The sequence below is a fragment of the Myodes glareolus genome, chromosome 10 (assembly GCF_982192425.1).
Source record: "Myodes glareolus chromosome 10, mMyoGla1.1, whole genome shotgun sequence".
NCBI lineage: Eukaryota > Metazoa > Chordata > Mammalia > Rodentia > Cricetidae > Myodes > Myodes glareolus.
In genome coordinates this window covers 47,413,987-47,438,332 of record NC_142035.1, presented here as the reverse complement: position 1 = coordinate 47,438,332, position 24,346 = coordinate 47,413,987, and the positions used below count along the sequence as shown (strand labels likewise).

The 24,346-nt window shown below is 51.1% G+C and overlaps 1 protein-coding gene and 1 pseudogene across 3 annotated transcripts; both read left to right on the top strand.

Annotated features, from left to right (window-relative positions):
• Window positions 1-532: 532 nt before the first annotated feature.
• On the top strand, window positions 533-2,881 carry LOC146892547 (small ribosomal subunit protein uS8-like; annotated as a pseudogene).
• A 912-nt stretch (window positions 2,882-3,793) lies between these two features.
• On the top strand, window positions 3,794-24,218 carry Hspa12b (heat shock protein family A (Hsp70) member 12B). Of its 3 annotated transcripts, none has more exons than XM_087911190.1 (13): window positions 3,794-4,085; window positions 13,145-13,204; window positions 14,765-14,862; window positions 15,766-15,890; window positions 17,083-17,269; window positions 17,541-17,645; window positions 17,929-18,045; window positions 19,724-19,898; window positions 20,594-20,680; window positions 21,038-21,142; window positions 21,252-21,510; window positions 21,967-22,070; window positions 22,752-24,218. In XM_087911190.1, the coding sequence occupies exons 2-13, from the start codon at window positions 13,162-13,164 to the stop codon at window positions 23,402-23,404; spliced, it is 2,058 nt and encodes a 685-aa protein (XP_087767316.1). In that variant the 5' UTR covers window positions 3,794-4,085; window positions 13,145-13,161; the 3' UTR covers window positions 23,405-24,218. The 3 variants fall into 3 exon arrangements, with proteins under 3 accessions (XP_087767316.1, XP_087767315.1, XP_087767317.1); XM_087911189.1 differs by lacking the exon at window positions 3,794-4,085 and adding an exon at window positions 6,282-6,435; XM_087911191.1 differs by lacking the exon at window positions 3,794-4,085 and adding an exon at window positions 12,163-12,218.
• The last annotated feature ends 128 nt before the right edge of the window (window positions 24,219-24,346 follow it).

Genomic DNA, 24,346 nt, shown 5'->3' with positions numbered 1-24,346 from the left:
AACCCCCACCCTCAAAAAAATACACTGTTTATGTGGAATGGTCTTTGCATGGCAGAAAGGAAAAGTTCTGACATTAAGAAAATAGGAGTGGGGCTAGAGAGATGGCTCAGAGGTGAGGAGCTCAAATTGTTCTTCCAGAGGTCCTGAGTTCCCAGCAACCACATGGTGGCTCACAACCATCTATAACGAGATCTGGTGCCCTCTTCTGACCTTCGGGGATACATACAGGCAGAACACTGTATACATAATAAATAAATAAAAAAGAAAAAGAAAATAGGAGCTAAGGCAACAGGTCTCATACTTAACCAGACTGAAGTAGAAATGTTATCTTTCCTAACATTTCCTTTTCCCTTCATCTTGCTCCTTTTTGCACCCTCAGTCCTGGGGATGGTTCTGTGGGGCAGGCGCTAACAAGGCATGCTCTTCCCCAGGATGAGTGAATGAACTGTGTAATTAAGCAACCACCCAGGGGTCAGGATTAAAAAGCAAAAACCTCAAATAGCTCTTTCTGCCATCTCTCCATACCATCACTATGGTACCCATGAGTGTCCTGACCAGTGCTCTCAAGAGCGTTAGCAGTACTGAGAGGAGATGCCAACACCTTATCAGACCATGCTCCAAAGTCATTGGCTCCGAACTGAGATAGATGATGAAGCATAGCTACAATGGCAAATTTAAGATCACCAATGATAATTGTGGTAGTTTGAATGTAATTGGCTCCCATAATCTCATAGGGAGCGACACTATTAGGGGGTGTGGCTTTGGTGGAGTGGGTATGGCCTTGTTAGAGGAAACGTATCACTGTAGGAGCAGGCTTTGAGATTTCCTATGCTCAGGATACCGCCCATAAGTCAGTTGGCTTCCTGTTGCCTGTAAGATATAGCAGTCTCAGCTCTAGCACCATGTCTGCCTGTATGCTGCCATGCTCCCTATCATGATAGTAAGAGACTGGACCTCTGAAACTGTAAGGGTGCCACACCAATGAAATGCTTTCTTTAAGAGTTGTTGTGGTCATGGTGCCTCTTCACAGCAACAGAAAACCACAAAATAGGACGAAAGTTGGTAACAGGAGTGGGATATTGCTGTGACAGGCCTGACCATGTATTTATTTTTAGGAATTTGAACTTTGGTACTTTGTGTTTGGATAGCAGCGGAATACTTTAAGCACCGCCTTCTGCATGCTAGGTAAACACTACCAATTGAGCTACATCACCTGCCCTCTTTTTAGATTTAGATTATTAGGGGGGCTAGCTCCTTAAAAGTTTGTTTAACTAGTTATATATTCGCTGTTCAAAAGCAGTTATTTAGGTTATGTTTAACAGTGATAATTCTAATGTTCAGCGATCTGAATGTCCTTTTAGTTATTTTCATTGATTAAAATGAAAATTTTAAAATTCAAAAAATGTTCACAGTGTATGACTCATAATGAACGGTCCCCTGTTGAGAGTTGGGTACCTTAGGAGTGTAACAAATATAGATTGTGCTGGGTTAGACTGTAAATAAAACATACTTTTAGTAAAGCCTGGTCTCTTTCTATAGGGTGGATATCTCAGTTTTGAGTTTTATGGTGTCTATGTGAACGACTGTTGAACATCCAGAGTTATTATTAACTAGGGTATAAGGGACAATTTGGCTGAATTAACCCTAATACTGCTGTTGTTCTGAAGAGAAAATATGAACTCTGATTATATATATATAATATATAATTATATATAATATATTATATATAATATATTTATATATATAAACTTAGATATATAGCTGTAATTATGAAATATATTGGCTCCTACAATTCCCAGTGTGAAAATATATATTAGAAATTTCCTTGATAATTTTGTTAAATTGAGCAGCACTTACACAGTTAAGCAAGCACTCAGCTCCCTATGTACTACTTTAATGTTCAAGATGGGTTTGATTGGTATCAAGGCCCAGGAAGGCCAAGGAAACAACTCTAATCCCTTGGGAACAGGAGGTGGAGGCTTGCAGAGCTGTAGGGAAGGAACCTAAGTGCCTATGGACCAGAGAGAATGCTGGCCTTGCCACTGAATAGTTTCAAATCTAAAGAGCCTTAGTCAAGAAAGTGCCCCATGCCAGTCCTGCCCGGATGGTGGCCCCCAACCACGAAGCAACAGAGAACATGAGCAGATTGGGTAGGCTGCTATAAGATCCTAGCTCAAGTTTTAATAACTGCAGTGTGTAACCTTGGCAAAATGGCTGCTTGGCCACATTTATCATCTCTAAAATACAAGTCACACTTAGTTTCTAGGATTAGCTGAGAAAGGGCAGAGGTACTTTAGACCTCAGTAACTCCTAAACAGCGGTGGTCTGCACTCTAGGACAGGACAGGAACAAAGAGCAAAGGGCAGTAGAGAAGACAGACAGTAGAGACTTTGTGAATATGTGAGTGTACTGTTCTCCAATTTATTTTATAGTGTTTTTTTTCTATTTAAACCTCTTCTTATAAAATTCAATAATTAGTAAAATTCTATTGTAGAAGTTAACTCTATCTAAGTGGCTGAAAATACTATTCAATTTGTTCAATTTGACATACTTATCAAATGATTGAAGAATATATAATTAAATTTAGTGACTTCATTAGTCACTGCCTTGTTAATTCTGCTGTAAAGAAAAAAAAATAAAGAGTTGCTGTGGTCATAGTGTCTCTTCACTACAATAAAAACCCTAACGAAGACAATACCAGAACCGGGGAAATCTTTGTGACCCTCATGGGCAGGTTAAACAAGCATAGCAAGATCAGCCCTAGATTGCATGTGCAGCTGAAAGACCTAGGAAAATGGCAGAATGATCTGCTCCCACCCTGTTTGGTTTCATTGTACTGACCACCTCAGCTGGTCTGATGGACCGTGAAGAAGCAAGATAAAAACACAAGCAGGAAAACCCCTGGAGTTCCTTTTCCAGGGATGCAAAACACATGGATAAATAAAATGTCTCAGTGGAAGGAAGGAAGGGAGGGAGGGAGGGAGGGAGGGAGGGAGGGAGGAAGGAAGGAACGAGAGATGGAGGGAGAGAGGGAGGGAGGGAGAGAAGGAGGGAGGGAGGGAGGAAGGAAGGAAGGAAGGGAGGGAGGGAGGGAGGGAGGGAGAAGGGAGGGAGGAAGGAAGGAAGGAGAGATGGAGGGAGAGAGGGAGGGAGGGAGAGAAGGAGGAAGGAAGGAAGGAAGGAAGAAAGGAAGGAGAGATGGAGGGAGAGGAGGGAGGAAGGAAGGAAGGAAAGGAGGAAGGAAGGAAGGAAGGAAGGAAGGAAAGGAGGAAGGAAGGAAGGAAGGAAGGAAGGAAGGAAGGAAGGAAGGAGAGATGGAGGGAGAGAAGGAGGGAGGGAGGAAGGAAGGAAAGGAGGAAGGAAGGAAGGAAGGAAGGAAGGAAGGAAGGAAGGAAGGAAGGAAGGAAGGGAGGGAGGAAGGAAGGAAGGAAGGAAGAGCAAATTCCAGACCAAAGATACCAAAGCAAAATAAGTGGGGTCTGGGGGTCTGGAGTCCTGGACGAAGACCATAACGCCTGCAGAGTGGGATGGCAAAGTAGCCACACTGGTGGTGTTACTGACTGCCAGGTATGTTGATTCATGCTGCTTCTGTTCTTCATACCCTCTGTGCACTGCCGCCTCTACCTGAGGTCGCTCCTGCTCCTCTGTGGGGTCCGTTCTCAGTCATCCTTCAGGGTTCCAAAACCTCCTCCTCCTCCAGGCTTCTGTCGCCTGTGTGGGAGCCCTGATAGGGAAGGGCTGGGAGTGGGAGGCTCCAGTGAAAGTTCTGGAAGTGAGGTCAATCTCTGTGAGCCGGCTGCCATCTGGGACAGAGACGAGGGAGTGCAGCTGGAAAGTGGAACCCTGCTTTTCTGTTTATGAAGAAGGAGGTACCAGCTAACAACAGAGTCTCCACAGTTAGCCTAGGCTCCTGATCCACAGGCTCCTACGTGACTAGCAGCGGCTGGGTCTCAAGCACTCCCAATTCCAGTGAGCAAAGTGATCCTGCTGGAGACCTGAGACCACAGGCCACAGAGAGGAAGTCCATCTGGGCCGCCCAGCAGGCAGAGGAATTCCTGGAAGGAAGCTCACATCTCAGGAATCTGGTAAAGGGGAACATTGTTGAATCTCTGTCCCAGCAGCTGCTTGCTGCCAGGATCCAGGATCTGATAGCAGGAGGAATGGGTTACCATCTGGGCAGCCTGGCATTTGAACTGGGATATGGCCCAGTCACTAGCCCCCATCCTGTGGCAAGAGTGAGGCTCAGAGGGAGGCAGCCTGCAGGAGCTGCCTTACAGTTTCTCAGCTGTGGTTTTCTTTCCTATACCTTGAAATGAAAAGGCTTTATTGCCACATATAGGGGGCGGGGGTGGCAACCAGAGCACCCAAGTAAGGTTTCTAGCTGGGCACAGGACATTTTGAAGTCCAGAGGACAGGCTTCACAGGTGAAAGAAGCCAACCCTTCCCTTTCACGAATGTGTGTGTGCACGCGTGTGTGCATGCGTGCATGTGTGCGTGTGTGCATGAATGTGTGTATACATACATGTGCACTCACCCTCCAGTCTTTGGAACAGAGCCAGCAAGCCAGGCTTGAGTAGAAGGTTGAAGCACGGCTATAAAGTTCTCTCCGCTGACCCTTAGCATCCATGGGCTTAGATCGGAGAACCGCATGTATTAAATATTAACTGCCTTTTGCCCTAAAGCTGCCTGCTGCTGTCATGTCATGGGTACCAGGAGCAGGGAGCTCTGCTCTGCCTTCCAAACACAAAGATTCTTCTTAAAGACCTATGTGGTGGTCCCTGGGGCTGGAAGCTTTCTGAGTAGATGCAGCACCCACAGTAAAGTACAAGGGCCTGGTTTCTCCTAAATGCCTGGAGAAGGAAGAAATAATGATAAGGAGGTCGTAATTAGGACTGGCCCAGGTGGAGCAAACATTGGGAGCTCAAAGGGTCTGTGCTTGAAGGGCATGAGAGGTGTTAGGAGCTGGGCCTGGGAAGGACAGTTAGGGACTTTAGCCAAGGGCAGGGCATGCTTTGAATCCTGGGATCTCCTTTGGTTCGGGCAGAGTCATGGTGAGTGCTAGATTGATAGTATGGTGGGCAGGATTCCCATGATTGACAGCCCACTGGATACACACGAGATGGTAGGACTGGAGGAGAGGGTCTCCCAGAGAAGGGCCCGAGGGAAACCTACAGGAAGGCTTGACAAGAAGACACACTCAGAGACCCACCAGAGAAGCTAGGAACCTCTGAGGTGAGTGGGTGGGCCCACTAGAGAAGAGCAGGGGGAGAAAGAAGGGTGGACACTCAGCAGGTGAAGGGTGGGCACTCAGCAGGTCCATTGTCCCTGCCCACAAGACCAACTTTCTATGGTGACTGAATCAAACTTCTAATGTGGAGCATTTGCTGTCCCCTGGGTAGACTGGAGTTGTACAAGGGTGGGGACTGTGACAGATGAGGACTGAATCAGGACCCAAAGCAGAGGTGGAGATGTAAGAAGAAGGTGCCCTCATCACTTCAGGGGGAGTGATGGGGTGGGAGGGGGCGGGGGGACTGACTGCAGCTGTGATCCTAAGTGACAGCGTAGCTGGGGAAAATGGAGGGTGAGATAAAAACAAGAATCTTGTCACACATACCCTAACAGACACAAGATGCATCCTCTGAGAGCAGGGAAAACTGCTGACTGGGCGGACACTTTGCTGGCACACATACACACACTACACACACATACACACTACACACACCCTACACACATATACACACCACACACATACCACACACAAACACACACTACACAACCCTACACACACATATACACCATACACACCACACACACACACACCACACACATGCACACACCTCTACTCCTGACCTCAGATAAAGACCTCCTCACCACGGAGGCAGAATTGGTGGTCTCTGGTCAAATCTGAGGTCCCAGTCTGAGGACCTAGGTTCTGCCTTCACCCTCAGTTCCACATGACCATTGGGGACACCCGCTAGGAAAAGTGGCGACTTTAAAGATCTGGAATAGGGCCGCCCTCCGTGGGGTCTAGACTCTGGGCAGCAGATGCCAATGCCCAATCCCAGGGTGGGCAGCTGATGAAGTGGGAGCAGCAGAAGGCCTAGGAGGGTCTGGAATTCTCTTCCCACCCTGCTCCTCCCACTCTGCCTTCTCCCATTCCACCCCCTGGGCTGCCCTCCGAGCAGGGGAGGCGCCCGTGGTGCTGCGAGAAGCTGGGAGGGGCCGGGGACGCGGGCCGGGGCTGGGCCCCTCGGCTGAGCTCCGCGCAGGCAGGCCCCGCCCTGGCTCACACATCTGGGCGGTGAGCGCGGCCATCCGGCCTGGGGGAGGGTGCAGGGACGGGCCTGGCGCACGTCGAGGGCCACAGTAGACTGCCGCGGGCTTTGAGTTAGTATCCAGGCGGCCAGACCTGGTGGAGCTGTCCGCAAGGCGGAGGTGAGCCGGGGAAGGGCCTCTGGGCTTCCCAGGGAGGTGCAGAGGCTGCTGTCTGGGACTGTAAACCCACGAAGTCACGGGCTAGGTGGAAGCAAATCTGCAAGCTCCTTGAGGAGGCGGGCCCGCTGGCCCAGGCTTGGGGAGGCAACTGAGCTTCGGTTCCTACCTGTGGCTGTAGGACCCCACCAGAGACTTGCTTGGTTTGGAACGACCTGGTGCATGGGGAGGCGGGCTGGGGGCTGGAGGAGAGCCACTGTGAACGGGGGCCTGCTCACTTAGCCAGTTGTGGGGACCTGCTTCCTGGGTTAGAGTTGAGATGGGGGTTGAATATCTGTGTGTCAAGAAGTGCCTCACGAGGCTCCAGTCATTGAGATCCAAACTTGTGGGAGAGCATCTGGGTGGCCAGGGTGTCTGTATGCCAGAGACCTTAGGCTGCTCTCAAAGAGGCACGGGTGGTGATCCAATTGGGTGGGGTCCGGGCTTCTCCGAGGTTGGAGGAGCTAGCTAGCTATGGAGTAAGTCTGACCCGTGGAGAAAGGGGAAGGCAGGAACTCAGGCTGCTGTGAGCAGATGGAGCCAGGGAAAGTGAAAAACTTCACCGGAGACAGTGGGCAGGGTACGGTTTTAGGTTTCGGTGGGACAGAGATTGTAAATTAATTATTCCCATGATGAGTACCTAAAGGGGTGGCACATCTGTGGAAAGCAAAGCTGGGGCAGAGACCAGGACGTCAGTGGCCATGGCCATCACCCCTAGCCATTCCAGGAGAAAGCCGCCTCCTTATTCCACAGCCTTTTCCTGGTCCCCTCTCCTTGAAGTCATCTCACCAGTATAGGGTGGGGCAGCCCTTTGGGTGCCGTTTCTGACCAGACCATGGGCCCCGGTTGAGTGGCCCAGAAAAGTTTGGAAGAAATGTCTGTAGCCCCAGCCTGCTGACAGTCCTGTTGAAGCTCATGGCTCCCCACCTAACCACCCCCACCCAAGAAGAGAATTGTGTCCATCAGACAAAAAAAAAAAAAAAAAATCGAGGTCATTGTGAGATCTGGGGAATTCTCTGAGTTTCCACTCGGCACACCCTGTCCTGGTCCCCCGTGACTGACAGATCATACCTATTAGACAACAATCGGGACTATCAGCCAGGATGAGCTTGAAGAGTGTGAGCCATGAGGCTGAGAGCCAGGAGTCAGCCACAGGTAGGGTTAAGGGGCTGTCTACAGATAGTGTAGCGATTGCTTTAGGGCCTGGATTTGGCATGCAGTTTCCAGACGGAAATTCAGACATTACCACCCCGTAACTGGAAGTCCCTGGGATGGGGGTCTGCATCCATCTGTCTCCATCTCTGCACTCTGCCGGGCCCTAGCTGTTGGGAACTGACTTATCCCAAACTCCTTAGTCAGCATTCTCCTCAAATGTTCTTTAGGTACACATGCACAGCATGGTGGGAAGGTCTGGAAGACACATCGGCCACCTGTATGTCCCTGCACAGCTGCTGACCCCTTTGCTCCATCTCTTAGGAGTCTGTGGAGACTCCGTCATCATGGCTTGTTTCAGTTCCTATCACCTTCAGAAAGAACTCAGGATAGGTACAATGACATTCTCAGTAAGACCCAGGACTGAAGTCAAACCCACGTGGAGAAGCAAAGAGCCCTGTCCACACACACCCAGCTCCCTGCTTTTCCCAGCACTTTCCACAACCGGACTTGGTCCTCACAAGCCCAGGATCACCCATTTCACTGAGGTACAGAGAGGTGACACCCTCTTCTACAGTACCATAGTGGGCCTAGGGGGAGGTAGAAGCATCTGCTTGTGGCATGGGACTAAGCCTTAGAGCGACAACTCAAGTCTTTTTCTCTTGGAAGTTCAAGGTTATTTTCTGCCATCCAACAAGCTTGGCCCAGAAAATCCATCCATCCATCCATTCATTCATTCATCCATCCAAGTGGTTCTAGCACTAACTCAAGCCTATGGCAGAGAAATGCTCACTATGTATTGTAGTGGGCTTCGATACAGTGGCATGCCAGTAGGTACAGCCAGTTCTCTAAGAAAGAGAAAAGCCTGATTTGTAGTTTTTGCCCATTTCTGCAGTGTAAATACTCCTAGGCACGGCTGTTTTCAGGCTAACATCGCTATGTGCATGGACGTAGAGTTAAGAGACAGTGTCCGCTCTGTAGAGTTTACCCCTTTTTCTCTGAGCTAGGCTTCTATCCTGATTCCCAGGGTTCTTAGTGGTTCTCTCTATTTGCTTTGCCCTTTTTCAACGTTATCCCTAGTTTCAGCCAGCCCTCATCCTTTCCCAATTCTGATACCTGCTACAGCCAACTGTGTCTCTCCAGTGTTGTGGAAGCAAGACCCTATGTGTCTAGAAATCTCCATGATGCTGGCCACACGGGGGAACCCTGGATGTCCAAGAGCCTGGCTATCTTTCCCTGATGCTGGGTATGTTCGGATGGTGGTGAGCAAGGGAGTATCCTTGTGTATGGGCGTGCCGCTGCCCGGATCTGTGTCTGCTTGTGTTCTGTTAGCAAAACTTCCTGGTCAGGCTACAGAGAGGGGCAGCCTCCACCTTTGTTTAAAGGGGCAGCCAGGCTCATAGGTAAGAGCAGTAGCACCCATGCTTTATAGACCATGGAGCAGCGAAAACACTTGAATATCACTTAATCTGTAAGGAGAATCTGAATTACCTTGGGAATCTCATAAAATACAAGCTCTGGCCGGGTGGTAGTGGCACACACCTTTAATCCCAGAACTTGGGAGGCAGAGGTGAGAGGATCTCTAAATCTGAGACGAACCTGATCGTGACCTACAGAGAGAGTTCCAGGACAGCCAGGTCTACATAGAGAAACCTTGTCTCAGAAAAGACAAAGAAAAAGAAAGAGACGAGGAGAAAAGTTCTGAGCAGGTCAAGGTGGAATGCTTCTTGGGGTGTAGTTATGCCGGGACTGCTCTACCGAGGCAACACGTTAAGTAACAAAACTATCAACGAGTTGGAGGCATTTACTTAGATCTTGGACCCCAGAACCTCACAGAGTCAAGCTCAAATACTTCCCATGTTAGGATCAAAAATATAAATAACCTTGGTTTTAACAGGCAATAAATATCCTTGGAACAGTAAATAACGTGGAGCCGCAAGCTGGCTCGTCGGTAAAGGTGCATGCCGTGCAAACCTGTTGACTTGGGGACTCCTAGGACCCACATAAATGTGGAAGGGGAGAAGCGACTCCCAGAAGTTGTCCTCTGACAGCCACACGTGCGCCACTGATGCGTGTGCCTCCGTATTCAACTTCTCCCCACTTGTCAAATAATAATTAGAAATTTAGAACTTGTTTAAAAATGAAAACACATGAACACATAACCTTCCTTGCCTCCCTCCAGGCACTTGTCTCTACCCTTCTCAGCCAAGCTTCTTTTGCTCAGCTTTACCTGGGTTTATCCGCCTTGGGCCAATGGAACAAGTATTTGCTATCTTAAGGACTTCTTTAAAATTCTTTTTAAATTGTATTTGTATATGTGTTTTACCTGCATGCCTGTCTGCGCACCACATGTGCGCCTAAGGCCCACAGAGGTCTGAAGAGGGCTTGGATCCTCTGGAACTGGAGTTGAAGATGGTTGTGAGCCACAGCCACTGGGTAGGTGTTGGGAACAGAACCCAGGTCCTCGCAGGAATAACAATGTTCTTAACTGTTGAGCCATCTCTCCAGTCCCTTTCTTCAAGGACGTCTCAAAACCACCTAGCTTCACCCTCCTCACTTGCTGGGGGTGTCCTGGAACCCCAGGAGGGTCCTTGGTCAGCCTGCTTCCACCTGCCTGGCCTTTAAATGTCCTTCTCCCTCCCTCCCGTCCCTTTCTACTTCTGCCTAGACTCCCGTGGACAATGAATTTCTCATGTATAGTATACTTCCTGCTCAGGGGCTTCTCCTACTCCAGACTACTTGTCTGATCACTAGCTCTGTTTTGTGACCTGAGTATGAAACTGCATCCGCACTCTGCCCGTCCCGGCTGTCAGCCTGCCCTGCCCGCTGTCTTCCTTCCATCCCCCAGCTTAAGTCAGAAGTTTCCTCCCGAGGCCCACTTAACAGGTCTGATCAGCTCTGCGGATTCACGCTGCTGCCTCCGAAATGGCCCCACTGTGTCTGAGGTGCACAGCTCACCGCCATCTGTAGCCTGGACGCCTAGAGCTGCCCAGCTGACTTCCCGCTTCCATGTTGCTTTCTGACTGTTCCCTCTCTCATGCACAGCAGCATCAGAGTGCAGATGTGGTGATGCGCCACACCCTCCCCCTGCAGCTTCCAAACTTGTGAGGTTTTCCGTTGCCCTTCACATAAAACGGAGTCTAAAGGAGGGTCCGGCCCAGCTCTTCTCTCCCACACCGACATCATCTTCACGTCCTTAATATGCTTGGCATTCGCAAGGCTACTTTCATAATTACTGGGTCACAATCACTCAAATCCCCAGAAAAGGTGCGGATCACTATTTCCTAAACCACGACTAGTGATCCCATTACGAGGACACCTGACTAAACAGGTAAGATGAAAATTTGGCAACAATAAGTTTGCTGAATGTTCAATGACCAAAAATTACATCAGAATCAAAATGTGAATAAATCTGTTTCTGGCAGTGCTAGTCCATGTTGCACTGTGTGGCCCACAACAACCTTGGTTCTGAGCTCACACAACATGCTTGCTTTGCACTGTGCACGCCGGTCGACCACGAAATAGCTACAGAAGCTGACCGAAACACCTCAGTTCAGATTTGAGACTATTCTGTGTTAGGAATTGCCTGTTTTACTGTGCATGCCAAACTATGTAACTCTTATATGACTCCTTATGGAAACATACTGGTTTAATTACAGAAAACACGGACTTATACCATTCCCAGCATTCCTCGGCATATAAAATCATTGGATTGTATTATGCTAGAAAGTTTTTTAGTGGGGTTTTTGTTGCTTTTGTTTTTAAGAATGTTTGAATTTTAATCAGATATGGTGGCACATACCTTTACTCCCAGCACTACAGAGGCAGAGACAGGCCTCTGTCTGTGTGTTCAAGGCCAAGCCTGGTCTATAGAGCTAGTTCCAAGAACACCAGGGTGGTTACACAGAGAAACCCTATCTTGAAAAAACAACCAACCAAACAAACAAGAATGTTTGATTTTTATGAATTTTAATTTTTTATTTATTTTGTGTATGAATGTTTTACCTGCATGTATGTCTGTGTATCATTTTCATGCCTGGTGCCTCCAAAGGCTAGAATAGATCATTGAATCCCTTGGAAATGGAGTTCCAGATGGCTGTGAACTGCCATGTGGTGCTGGGAATTGAACCCTGCTCCTCTGGAAGAGAGCTTTTAATCACCAGGTCATCTCTTCAGCCATGAGGGTGTTTGATTTTAAAGACTGCTGTTTGAATAATCAATGAATATTGACTTGAGATTAAAACAGAATTTCCTGAAATTTCTGAAATTTCAGAGGCCCTAGACTTGCCTCTGTCATTTTGTACTGTGTGCTTATGTGAAGCAGCATCCTCAGCTCGACCATTATAAAATCAAAATATCTGTCAATTCTGGCATATGTTGACGATGCTTCACATTCTGTAACATCAAATATTCAGCCAATATTTATTTATTTTTTGGTTTTCTTGAAGCAGGGTCACGAGTATCCCAAACTACCCTTCCACTTGATGATGTAGCCAAGGTTGACCTTGAATTCCTAATCCTGCTGTCTCCCCTCCCCAGTGCTGAAAGTAGAGACATGAGTCACCACAAGACTTCATTTTTTATGTAAAGCAGAAGTAAGCACATCTATCTCATTACTATTCAAATTTCTTCTATCTTTAGTAAGTGGGAGTATATATCAAAGAATTGTTTTCAAAATAAAGTTCTATATGACTTATTATAAATAAAAATTTTATTTATATTCCTATTTTATGTAATTATATACCCTGGATTGCAAGGAAATTTCTTTTCTTTCTTTTTTGGGGGTTTTTTTTGTTGTTGTTGTTTTTTGAGACAGGGTTTCTCTGGATCTTTGGAGCCTATTCTGGAACTAGCTCTTGTAGACCAGGCTGGCCTCGAACTCACCGAGATCCACCTGCCTCTGCTTCCCGAGTGCTGGGATTAAAGGCGTGTGCCACCACCGCCCAGCGCATGGAAATTTCTTACATAAAATAAGGTCTCAAGTGAAACAGTCTCGAGGGGAAAGGTTAAGGATCAGCTGTGAGGGGCCCTGGCTGCTCCTCCAGAGGACCTGCGCTCCCAGCACCCACTTAGCGGCTCACAGCTATCTGTAACTCCAGATCCAAGCGATCCATCACCCTCCCTAGACACTAGATACACACATTATACGGGCATACATACAGGCAAAGCAATCTCATAAGCAGCACCTGGCACAAAACAAGCACCAGAAAATACGTAGGAGGGTCATGGTTCCTACAGAGCAAAGGGCATTTCTGAGCAAGCCAGGCCTATGGAGACTAAACTCTAGATGAGATGAAGGGTCTGGTCAGACATGCTAACAGAATTTGTGATGCTGGTTTTCAAAGTGTGACATCTTTATCTCCCAGAGACACACTGAGGAGTTTGTAAGTGAAATACTATGATGTCAGGGATTAGCACTAAGTGTCTCTGGCTCAGAGTAAAAAAATAGCACAGGTAGCATTCAGGGAAAGAGCGAAGAACAAGTAAGTCTCATTTTTTGCTTGTCTGTTCTTGTTTTCAGCTCCAGAGATTGCAAGGATGCTGACTGTTCCGGAAATGGGCCTGCAAGGGCTGTATATCAGTAAGACCCCTACTGCCCTCCCTGCCCACCACCCCACTTGCCCTTGCCTTGGCATGAGACTGCTAGCCACTGCCCACAATTGCCTCTCAGCGCAAGTTCTTGAGAACCATTCTGTAAATTCTACACTGTGTGTGTGTGTGTGTGTGTGTGTGTGTGTGTGTACAGTGTGCACACCTGTGCATGTGTGCGCAGGGATGGTCTGTATACAGGAAGTATCTGTTCAGAGACCCCTGTGTGTGCGCATATGTTTGTCTGTGTGCAAAGGACTTGCGTGTGCTTTGTGCACCTACGCACATGTGCACCCTTTGTGAGGTGCGGATGGATCCCTGTGCGGAGGACCTTGGGTTGGAGTGGTCTGCGGGTAGGCCTGTGTGTACTGAAGTCAGCACATCTGCTTTCCTCTGAGTGTAGGCTCTGTGCTCTCTGCAGGGTGGGAGGCCAGCAGGCAGGAGGGACACTCCTCAGGAAGTCCATTCACAAAGACCTGGTGGGCTGGGCCCTTCCTTCCTGCCTCCCTTCCCAGGCTCAGGCACAGCAACTGCCTTTCACATTAGAGCTGATAGCAGGGCCTGGGCCATGCTGGATGCCCAGGGAAGGGGATCTTGAACTTTAGCTACCCCAACCCTATACTTCTGTTACCCAGGCACACTTCAACTATGCCCAGGCCCTTCTTACAGACCCTCACGTAATACCTGGGTTATCCTGGGGCCACTGTCAAGGGTCACAGACAAGCTGAGGGAGCACAGCCAGCCCTGGCCCAGAGTACAGCCATTCAGACCTGCTGACATCACCCTTAGCAAACAGTGTGATGAGGATAGTCACCTCCTTGCCACCTTTGAGTGTCCGGCCAGGCTGGCCTTCCTGTCCCACAGGTGTCTAATTCAAGCCATACCTGGGGCCCTCCTGGAGGTTGCCCTGTTTCTAAGACCCTAAAGTCCAGTCCAGGCCTGGCCCTTCTGCCCCCCAATGCTAACTTGAGTGTCTGCATGTGTGCTGAGGGCGTCCCCAGACACAGAGCTGGGCTGGGGGTAGGTGCCGCCTTCCCCTTCTGGTCCTATGTGCCCACTGGGAACAGGAAACTCCCTCAAGTCCTGATTAGAACCATGTGGCCAACTTTAATAGCAGAGGAGCAGCCTGCCTCTAGGCCGTATGTCCCACCTCACAGTCACTTACATCTGAAGGCCCCTCCGGCCCTGCCACAGGAGCCGATCTGCCCATAGCTCCTGCCTACCCATCTCTAGACTGCCTTTCTACTACTACAAAATCTTTCTGTGTCTCCTTCTGTCCTCCCGTGTGTGCTTAAAGGGGACTTGGGAAACTGTGCCTAGATGATACACACATGACACCACCCAGGGAGACAGGCGAATCTGATTGGTCCAGGCAGGTGCTTAGACCCCTAACCCTGCAACAGGCATGTCCTTCCTACTCCCTCCTGTCTCCCTTCCCCACAAATGACCCTTTGCCTCAGCCAGGCTCAGCGAGAACAGATAGAGCCCTTGTGCGAGGTAAGATCCCACTTCCCAGATCGTTTCAAGGTGACTTGGTCTTTCTCCTCTACAGGCTCTAGCCCAGAGAGATCCCCAGTACCCAGCCCACCCGGCTCCCCGAGGACCCAGGAGAGCTGTGGCATTGCCCCCCTCACCCCTTCACAGTCCCCAGTAAGCAAGCCCTGGTGGGGAATTTGGGTGGTAGGTGGCCTGGGTGGTGTGAAGGAGGGAGGTCCCTGGGGCAGGGACTGGACTGAAGAAAGGTACAGAGGCATGCCACCAGGCCTGGCACACTAGTCACGTGACCCCGTGGCCTTGGACTGTGGGCCACAACAACTCTACTGAAAACATAAGCGCCAGGTAACTCTACCTACCTCTCTCTATAGAAGGATGACTCCCAGAAGACACTGTGGCTGACCTGTTTAGGCAGGCATGTGACTTTTCCAGGCTCTCAGAGCACTCTTCCTGCCGACCAGAGCCCTAACACACTCTAAGCTCCACCTCAGGAAGAAGTATATTGTTTTAAAATATCTAGAAACTGCACAGTTGAAGTTTCCAAGGCAAAGCCTCTGACCCCGCGGCTTTCCTGGGTTACCTACTCTCTATGGCTTTGTCCTGGTCATCCTGCTTGGGAGAAGTAGGGGCAATTCTGTACATGGACTGGGGTCCCTCCTCTCTTAAAAACCAGAGTCTGGATCGTATTGCAAAAGCAAGAGATAAAGTGTGCACATCCACGTATTAGAAAACAGCCGAGAAAAGCCAGATTGCTCCCAGCTGGGGCAAGGCTGGTAGCAGGCTGTGAAAATGACGTGAGATGGCGCTGGGCTGAGGGAGTCTGGGAAGCAGGCAGGTGAACAGGAAGCTAGATAACAGTCATTTCAGCCCCCAAAGTGCCATGGCTACCTAAGAGGTGTTAGACTGCCCAAGCAGGGGGCATGGTCCCACCCTGGAGGGGAGGCTATAAAACTAGGAAGGTGGGCCAATGGAACTGGGACAAAGCCACTTTGGGCCACAGGCAGTGAATGGGACGAGATCCTCTTAGTTGTTGGCTGACGTTAGGTCTTGAACTTGCAGAAGCCGGAGTCCCGAGCTCCACAGCAGGCCTCCTTCTCTGTGGTCGTAGCCATCGACTTCGGGACCACATCCAGTGGCTATGCCTTCAGCTTTTCCAGTGACCCTGAGGCCATCCACATGATGAGGTGAGGGCAGCTGGACTGGGAGACTAGGCTGGGGAGGTACCTCAAACTCTGGTAAAGACCTAGCCTTAGAAATAATCACGGGGCCGGGTCTTATCCGAGCCCCTTGCATCTCTAGGACTCCTCGCTGGGACGGGAGGTTGGAGAATGGACTTCAGGTCCAAGCTTCAGCCTTATTTGGAGTCCTCCTACCCACTACAGGAATGCTGGGCTTCATTTATTTATTTGTTTATCCATGTATTTATTTGCAGTGCTGAACATCAGCCCCAGGGCCACAAGCCCACAAGTGTCCTTGGGTTAGATCCCCAAACCAGGGCTTTATTTAGGGGATGTATGTTTTAATGTTTTTAAATGCGAGTGCATGCATGCATGCACGTGTGTTTTTGTGCATAGTGAATGCATATTAAGGCCTCTATCACTCCCTACAGGACCTCTCACTGGACCCAGAGCACAGGGATTGGCTAGCCTAGCTGACCATGGAGCTCTGGAGATGCACTCATCCCTACTCCCCACCCCATCCACCCAGTGACAGGGTTAGTGAGGAGGTTATAGATGCCACCATACCCAGCCTAAGCTCTAAAAATAACAAAAAGGAAGAGAGGAAGATAAGGAGAGAGGGAAGGAGGAAACAAAGGAAGGAATCAGAAAAGACCTTGAAGTAATTTGGCCTTGGAAAACAACCTTGAGAAGTTCAGTGACTTGGCCAGAAACACTTCTGCTAGGGTCCCAGGGAAACATCAGAAGGTCAGACACAGGCCATGGAATAATAGCTTACTGCTGCTCACAATAATACAGAGGCGAGGTTAAATGGGACACCCTACCCAGAGGTCTCTCAGGGCCTCTGGATAGAGAGGATCCCCAGGGGAGCATTTATAGAGGGATGTAAATTGGCACCACTTCGTTTTCATGAACCCCTAAGAGATATGCACTATTATTATCCTGGGGGGTGAGGGTGAGGGCGGTGTTTGCGAGATGGCCTCACTCCGTAGATCAGGCTGGCCATCATCCCACCTCAGCCTCCTGACTGCTGGGATTGCAGTCACCACTCCCAGCTCCATTATTTTCATTTACAGATGGCGGAGGTGGAAGCTCAGGGAAGCTGTGTCCTGCTCAGGGTCACATGGCAGGCCCCTGAGCCAGCACCCAACTGTAGGAATGTTGCCTCTGGCTCCCCTGACTGCCTTTGTCTTCGCAGGAAATGGGAGGGGGGAGACCCAGGCGTGGCCCACCAGAAGACCCCGACTTGTCTGCTGCTGACCCCAGAGGGTGTCTTTCACAGTTTTGGTTACACTGCCCGTGACTACTACCACGACCTAGACCCGGAGGAGGCTCGGGACTGGCTCTACTTTGAGAAGTTTAAGATGAAGATCCACAGTGCAACTGTGAGCCAATGCAGCCAGGCTCCTGCCTAGGAGGTGTTAGTGAGAGCAGGGCACAGCCAAGAGACCAGAGGAGTGGCCTGACTAGGGGCCGAAGGGTGGGCAAGAGGATTGGGGGGGCAGAACTAGAGAATGGCGGAGCTGGGGCAAAGCTGATGTGAGACGAATAGAAGAGAAAGAGAAGCAACGGGAGATGGGTGGTTATACCGAGGAACTCCTCAGGAAACAGGGCAGAGCTATGGCCTCCTGCAGAGCGGCCCTGTGTCTCTGCCAGGATCTTACCTTGAAGACAGAGCTAGAGGCCGTGAATGGGAAGAAGATGCTGGCCCTGGAGGTGTTCGCCCATGCCCTCCGCTTCTTCAAGGAGCACGCTCTTCAGGTGTGCTGCTCTTCCCAACCCCACGGACAGGGGCGGGGACACCCTATCCCTTCTGTTCCCTTCCCCTCCCCTAATCCCACCCTGAGTCCAGATGACGGGTGGTCACTGCCAAATCATGGGCCATCTCCAGTTCCCTGTCCTGTCAGAGTCTGCCCTTGGACCAGCCAGGTGAAGATCAAACCTTCTCACTCCAGCAACAGATCTTCCCAAGCTGAGCTCCCGGAGGGGTCTGAAAATGCTTCAGGCCAGCTCTCGCCTCACTGTCCCCCCCCCTCCACTGCAGGAGTTGAGAGAGCAGAGCCCCTGCATGCTCGAGAAGGACACTGTGCGCTGGGTGCTGACAGTGCCTGCCATCTGGAAACAGCCAGCTAAGCAGTTCATGAGGGAGGCTGCCTACCTGGTGAGGATGTGCAGGTGGAACTGAGGTAGCCCACACCTCATCCCTCCTTCAACCCCGAGGACCACAAAATCGTTATGGGAAAGTGTTGTCCCTAGGAAAGGGAGTGAGCCCTCAGGAACAAGGGCAACTGGGCAGAGGCATGGACCATCACAGAGTCCTGTTAAGTCCCTGAGGAACAGAGCCCAAGACAGGGAGTGTTGTGTATATAGTCTGTTGAAGACAGGCTCTTAGGACCAAGGGGGTGGAGGAATCAGGACCGGAGAGTGATGCACAAGGAAGGATGGTGTCTTGCCGGAGTCTAGCTTCAACCCCATTCTACAGGAAGCCCCAGAGGGAGGCTTGTGGCACTGGATTGGTCACAGTGAAGCAACGGTCCATCGCTGCCTGCTGTTGCTTGCTGGTGGGATAGAAGGGGTGCTTGTCCGTGTGGGGTGGGACCAAAGTCTAAAGCAGGAGCTGTACAGCAGGAGCAGCAGGCAGGCACCAGGGGAGCCACTCTGGCCCTCCGCAGTACTTTTGTACACCCCCATTCCTGCCCCAGGCATTGTAGGGTCTTCCCAAAGGAAAAGGACTATTTAGCTACAAAGGGAGGTGATTCTGGCCCAAGTGTGATGTCTTCCTACCACAGAGAATGAGGGGTTCAGACACTACCCTCTCCAATGGGGACAGAGAGGCCTCACAGAGCAAGATGGGTTGCTTGGCTCTGCCCCTGGGGCCTTGAGGAACAGACCCTAGGACATCCAAAAGGTATCTCAAGCCTGCCTTCTGTCCCCTTGAAGATACCTCTACCTGTGGGTCAGATGACAGGACTATGGGTGCCTATGCTTGTCCCTATGGGGGTTGACTGAGCACAGTGAGCCACTCTGCGGGAATCAGATGTCCCCAGACAGAACAAACATGCCTGTCCTGCCCTGCTTTCTCCCACATTGCTCCCAGATGCCAGCTCAGAAAGGGCTGGCCCAGGGCAGGAAGCCTCTATTCCTACCTGTCTCCCTCTTAACTTGGTCAGAATGCATGGAATCCCATGAACTCTAAACTCCCTGGAGAGAGCCTTTGTCCTGCTGCAGGAAATGACAGATCTTGAATGTTTCTCCTGTACCCCCACTGGCCTGTCATGATGCCTGGAATTTCACTATTTCCTTCCTGCTATAGCAGATTCTTTGGGAACAAAGTTCTCCTGGGAGTGAGGCAACCTATGGCCAATATCTGACACCAGCCTGGTGAGCCGGGCATTGCCCCTACCATCCCCTCCAGTGCACGGCACTCACCCCCCACTGTGCTGGAATCCCCCAGCAACACCACAGCCAGCACTTAGCCCCTACCACCCCCTCCAGTCCACCGCACCTCCCCCTGCCCCACTGTGCTGGAATCCCCCCTCCCCCCCCACACACACACACAACACCACAGCCAGCACGGCATTCCCTGGGGATGGAAAACTTGCTGCAGTCATGCCATTTCTTTCTGCTCCGTAAGCCTTTGGCTCCTTGGCCCCGGCCCTCCCTAGCCTGACCTCAAGGTGGCTGTGAGGCAGCTTCAACTGTGTGTAGCATGAAGGGGCCCGACAGGCCTGGCCTGGATGGTGTGATGGGAGAAGAGTTGGGAATACCCAGGCCCCAGAGTGCCATCTTACGTGACGGCCTATGGTGCTGCCTGGTGCGGGCCACCACTATATCCCCAGGCTGGCCTGGTGTCTCGAGAGAATGCAGAGAAACTCCTCATTGCTCTGGAGCCTGAGGCTGCCTCTGTCTACTGCCGAAAACTTCGCCTGCACCAGCTCATGGACCTGAGTAGCCGGACTGTAGGCGGTGGGCGCCTGGGTGAGCGCAGGTCCATTGACTCCAGCTTTCGACACGGTAAGCTGCCCCAGGGTTGCTGCCTGATACAGGGTTTGATGGAGTGCCCTTGGAAGGTTAGCTTTGTCTAGGATGGAAAAGGGGAAGTCACCATCCTGAGGGAACCCAAGATCCCTGGTGGAGTTCACTGTGAGGGGGACACAGCCCTGGCTCTAGGACCCCAGGTTGAAGACAATCTCATCTTGACCAGGGAAGCAGAGTCTGAGGGTCAGGGAGACACAGACTGCCTCAGGGCAGGTGCTCAATGGACACTAACAAGGGAGCAAGCTGGGCCCCAGCCTCCTCTTCAGAGGCTTTTCCTTAAATGGCCAATCTATCAACTGTTATCCCACATCAACCCTGCCCCTTAGCAACCAAAGCTCTTGCAGCCAGACCCAGGCACTGAGCCCAAGGACAACTGTAGTCAGTTTTGGATATCCTCCTTAGTGTGCTCACCCCGGCAGGGAGAGGTCCCAAAGTCCTGAGCTTCCCTGGGACACTTGGAAACACCTCCCACCTAAATCCTTCAAGGCCTCTTGGGCCTGATTGAGCCAGGACCTGCTCACTCTGGTGCAAGAACAAGTTTTGTATCCAGAAATGCTTTTAGCTGCTTCTAGAGCCTGGGATTAGAATCCCTGTTGCCACAGGGCTCTGGACAGCCTTGGTAAAGAGAAGGGTTGAGAGCGGTAGCTCCTAACCTTAACTTTCCACTCCAGCCCGGGAGCAGCTGCGGAGGTCCCGCCACAGCCGAACGTTCCTGGTGGAGTCTGGTGTAGGAGAACTGTGGGCAGAGATGCAAGAAGGTGAGGAGGTGACAGGGCATGAAGGAACATCTCAGCTCACAGAGAATCTGTAGGAATGGGGGAGGGCTCCATCTGTAAAGCCTACATCCTCCTGCAGTCACCTATACCCCATCCTGCTTACAGTCACATCCCAACTCATTCCGCCAGGAAATTCTGTTCCATGTTCAAGCCTCAAATCATCCCTCTTCCACACGTAGCATCCTTATTTGGTAGCCTGAAATGAAGCCCTTCATCTCTGCCCCCCCCCCTTCCATAAACCAAGGTTTGGTACCTGGAGCAGGGCTGGAGGTGAGGTGGGCGATGCAAGACGGAAGGTGAGAGACAGGCCTTTCATGTTACCTGTATTGGCCCGTGCAGGAGACCGCTACATGGTGGCAGACTGTGGAGGTGGTACTGTGGACCTGACCGTACACCAGCTGGAGCAGCCTCATGGCACTCTCAAGGAGCTCTACAAGGCTTCTGGCGAGTATACCCACGAGGAGCCTTGTCACCAAGCTCTCACGGGGCCTTCCATCGTCCCCTGGTGGCCGATCTGGCAATAACACCCGCTCTGTCTCCTACCCTGCTGTAGGCGGCCCTTATGGCGCAGTAGGGGTGGACCTGGCCTTTGAGCAGCTGCTCTGCCGCATATTCGGAGAGGACTTCATCGCCAAATTCAAAAGGCAACGGCCAGCAGCCTGGGTGGATCTAACCATTGCCTTCGAGGCCCGCAAGCGCACTGCAGGCCCACACCGTGCGGGAGCACTCAACATTTCGCTTCCCTTCTCTTTCATTGACTTCTACCGCAAACAACGAGGCCACAACGTGGAGACAGCCCTGCGCAGGAGCAGGTGCGCCCAGGGTCAGGACTCCGGCGGCTAGTGTGGCCTGCCTTTGCAAGAGAGAGTCGTGTGCCCCAGGGACTAGAGAGGGAGGCCTGGACAGTTTCACATTTACACCGTGCCAGTGACAGGTGCCGGGACCTTGAGTACTGGGTGGTGAGGCAGGTCCACCAGGAGTCAGGAATTGGCAGTCCAATTAAGAGTTAAGAGTGTCATAAGGGACAGAGGTTGCAGATTTTATCTTCTCCCTGACCCACCCTGTTACTCAGTGTTCTTGGCTCCGCTATACTGGAGTAAGGGTCAGTCGTTGGTGATCTCCTGAATGGGCCGAGCAGACAGCAGAGTGGGGTTGGGGATAAGGGCAGGTGTCCACCCTTCGTACACAACGTGAGGACCCCTGACTAGAAGCTGCAGCAAACAGCCGAGCTGACCCGTGGATTTGTGTGTCCCCTTCACCACCCACAGTGTGAACTTTGTGAAGTGGTCCTCACAGGGGATGCTCCGGATGTCCTGTGAGGCTATGAATGAGCTGTTCCAGCCCACAGTCAGTGGGATCATCCAACACATAGGTGAGTGCCTGGATGCCCCATTCATCATCAAATTCAGGTTCAGAAATAATTCCTCTCCTCTATGTCTGTAACCACACATGCTTTGGGGTAAAACCTAGAATCATCTGTATTACCTGGAGCAAACAACTCACGGTGATTAAGGATTGTTTATAGTCCTGCCAGGTTAAAGAAGGCCTGGTGCTTCTGTCTCCCCATTTTGTAAGTGGACTGAATGAGCTGATGGTGTGTAGAGTAGACAGGCTGTCCTGAGCGGTGTAAATGCGATCCTGATTCTCTATTCTTCATGGGATGGTAGCAAAGGAGTGGGGTGTTTGGGGCCGGCAGGACCAGTGAAGAACGCCAGGAACCTTCAGTGGAAGTGCTATTTTCCATTTAATGCTGTCAGAGTACCGGTGGGGCCGGGCATAGTGGCACATTCCTTTAATTCCAGCACTTGGGAAGCGGAGATGGGCGGATCTCTGTGAGTTTAAGGCTAGTCTGATCTACAGTTACGGTTTGTTCCAGGGCAGTCAGGGTTCTATCTGCATAGAGAAACCCTGTCTCGAAAAACCAAACCCCCCTCAAAAAAAAAAAAAAAAAAAGTACTGGTGGGGGTGCAGAAGAGCCACTTACCATGAAATAGTCTTAGTGACTCTCTCCTTCTCTCTCTTCCTGAACCCTGTCCCTGTCCCTGCCCTGCAGAGACGTTGCTGGCTAGGCCTGAGGTACAGGGCGTGAAGTTGCTATTCCTGGTGGGCGGCTTTGCAGAGTCGGCTGTGCTGCAGCATGCGGTACAGACAGCACTGGGCACCCGTGGCCTGCGCGTTGTGGTCCCGCACGACGTGGGTCTCACCATCCTCAAGGGAGCAGTGCTCTTTGGCCAGGCGCCCGGTGTGGTGCGGGTGCGCCGCTCCCCTCTCACTTACGGCGTGGGCGTGCTCAACCGTTTTGTGCCTGGTCACCACCCACCTGAGAAACTGCTGGTTCGGGATGGGCGCCGCTGGTGCACTGATGTCTTTGAGCGCTTCGTCGCAGCAGAGCAGTCGGTGGCCCTGGGAGAGGAGGTGAGGCGCAGCTACTGCCCTGCGCGCCCCGGCCAGCGGCGTGTGCTCATCAATCTGTACTGCTGCGCTGCGGAGGACGCACGCTTCATCACTGACCCTGGCGTGCGCAAGTGTGGCGCACTCAGCCTGGAGCTTGAACCTGAAGGCTGCCCGGAAAACACAGGCACGTCCCCCAACCGCCGTGAGATCCGTGCTGCCATGCAGTTTGGTGACACCGAGATTAAGGTCACTGCTGTAGATGTTAGCACTAATCGTTCTGTACGGGCGGCCATCGACTTTCTTTCCAATTAAGGGTGCCCCTTTTGGTGGGGACAGAAGAACATGCTAGTTTTCACAGTGGCGCCCCTTTCTCCCCACCCTGAGAGAAATGTGGTAACATGGAGACTCAACTCGCGTTGGGATTGGGCCTTGGTCTACTGATTGGAACACTAAAAGAACGCCAAGAGGTGAGGTGGTATAAGAGACTTCGAAGGTTAGAGGGTGAGCCTGGCTTATAAGTGTATGACCACGAAGATAGACTACAACAGGGGACTAAACACTGGCCTGAACTTGAGGGTTGAGGGGAAGGTTAAGTAAAATTGCTGAGGAGCCGCGCGAGGTGCAGAACCTGGGCCTGAAGGTTAGAGTTCGCTAACTGTTGAAACTATGGAGTTCTAGCCACAGGAAGCCAGAGAGCAGTTTCATGCAGGGGTGAGGGTTTAAGTCTATGCTAAAGGGTCGGATGTAGTAGGAGCTGGCTGTGTGACTGTTAATTGCAGAGCAGTGGCTGACGGGAGGAGGGTGCATTGTTACAGTGAAGGCAGTTTGGAGGGGATGTGAACATAGCATGCTCAGAGGGACCCCTGGGCAGCCTAGAAATGACTCATTTGCCACCAACCCAGCCACAGAAGGACAGAGTTCACTGGGGGGAGGAGGAGGGGGTGCCTCAGCTCTGCCACTTCATCACTATAGTATACCATTAGGAAATCTGATCAACTATGGGCCTCAGTTTCTCCAAGTGTGAAATGTCAGACACTTCCAGCCAACCATGGCATAGGACACCCCTACCTGCCTGAGAACTTACCCTAGGTGAAAATAAAGCATCTGTGGTCAAGAAAAGCAATAATTGTCTAGAACCACCAGAGTGGGGACCCCCACAAGTGGGAGTAGTGTGTGAGGTACAAGTACCAGAGAGAAGAGAGACCGTTTTCAGCTGCACAGATGTAAGGGACCTGGCAAGGAGCTGTTGCTTTC

Bases quoted from the DNA above. Each gene is read 5' to 3' on its own strand.
- Hspa12b (XM_087911190.1), top strand. From the start codon at position 13,162: ATGCTGACTGTTCCGGAAATGGGCCTGCAAGGGCTGTATATCA. The intron at 18,046-19,723 runs GTGAGGATGTGC...CTATATCCCCAG, and splicing joins TGAGGGAGGCTGCCTACCTG to GCTGGCCTGGTGTCTCGAGA. The intron at 19,899-20,593 runs GTAAGCTGCCCC...TTTCCACTCCAG, and splicing joins TGACTCCAGCTTTCGACACG to CCCGGGAGCAGCTGCGGAGG.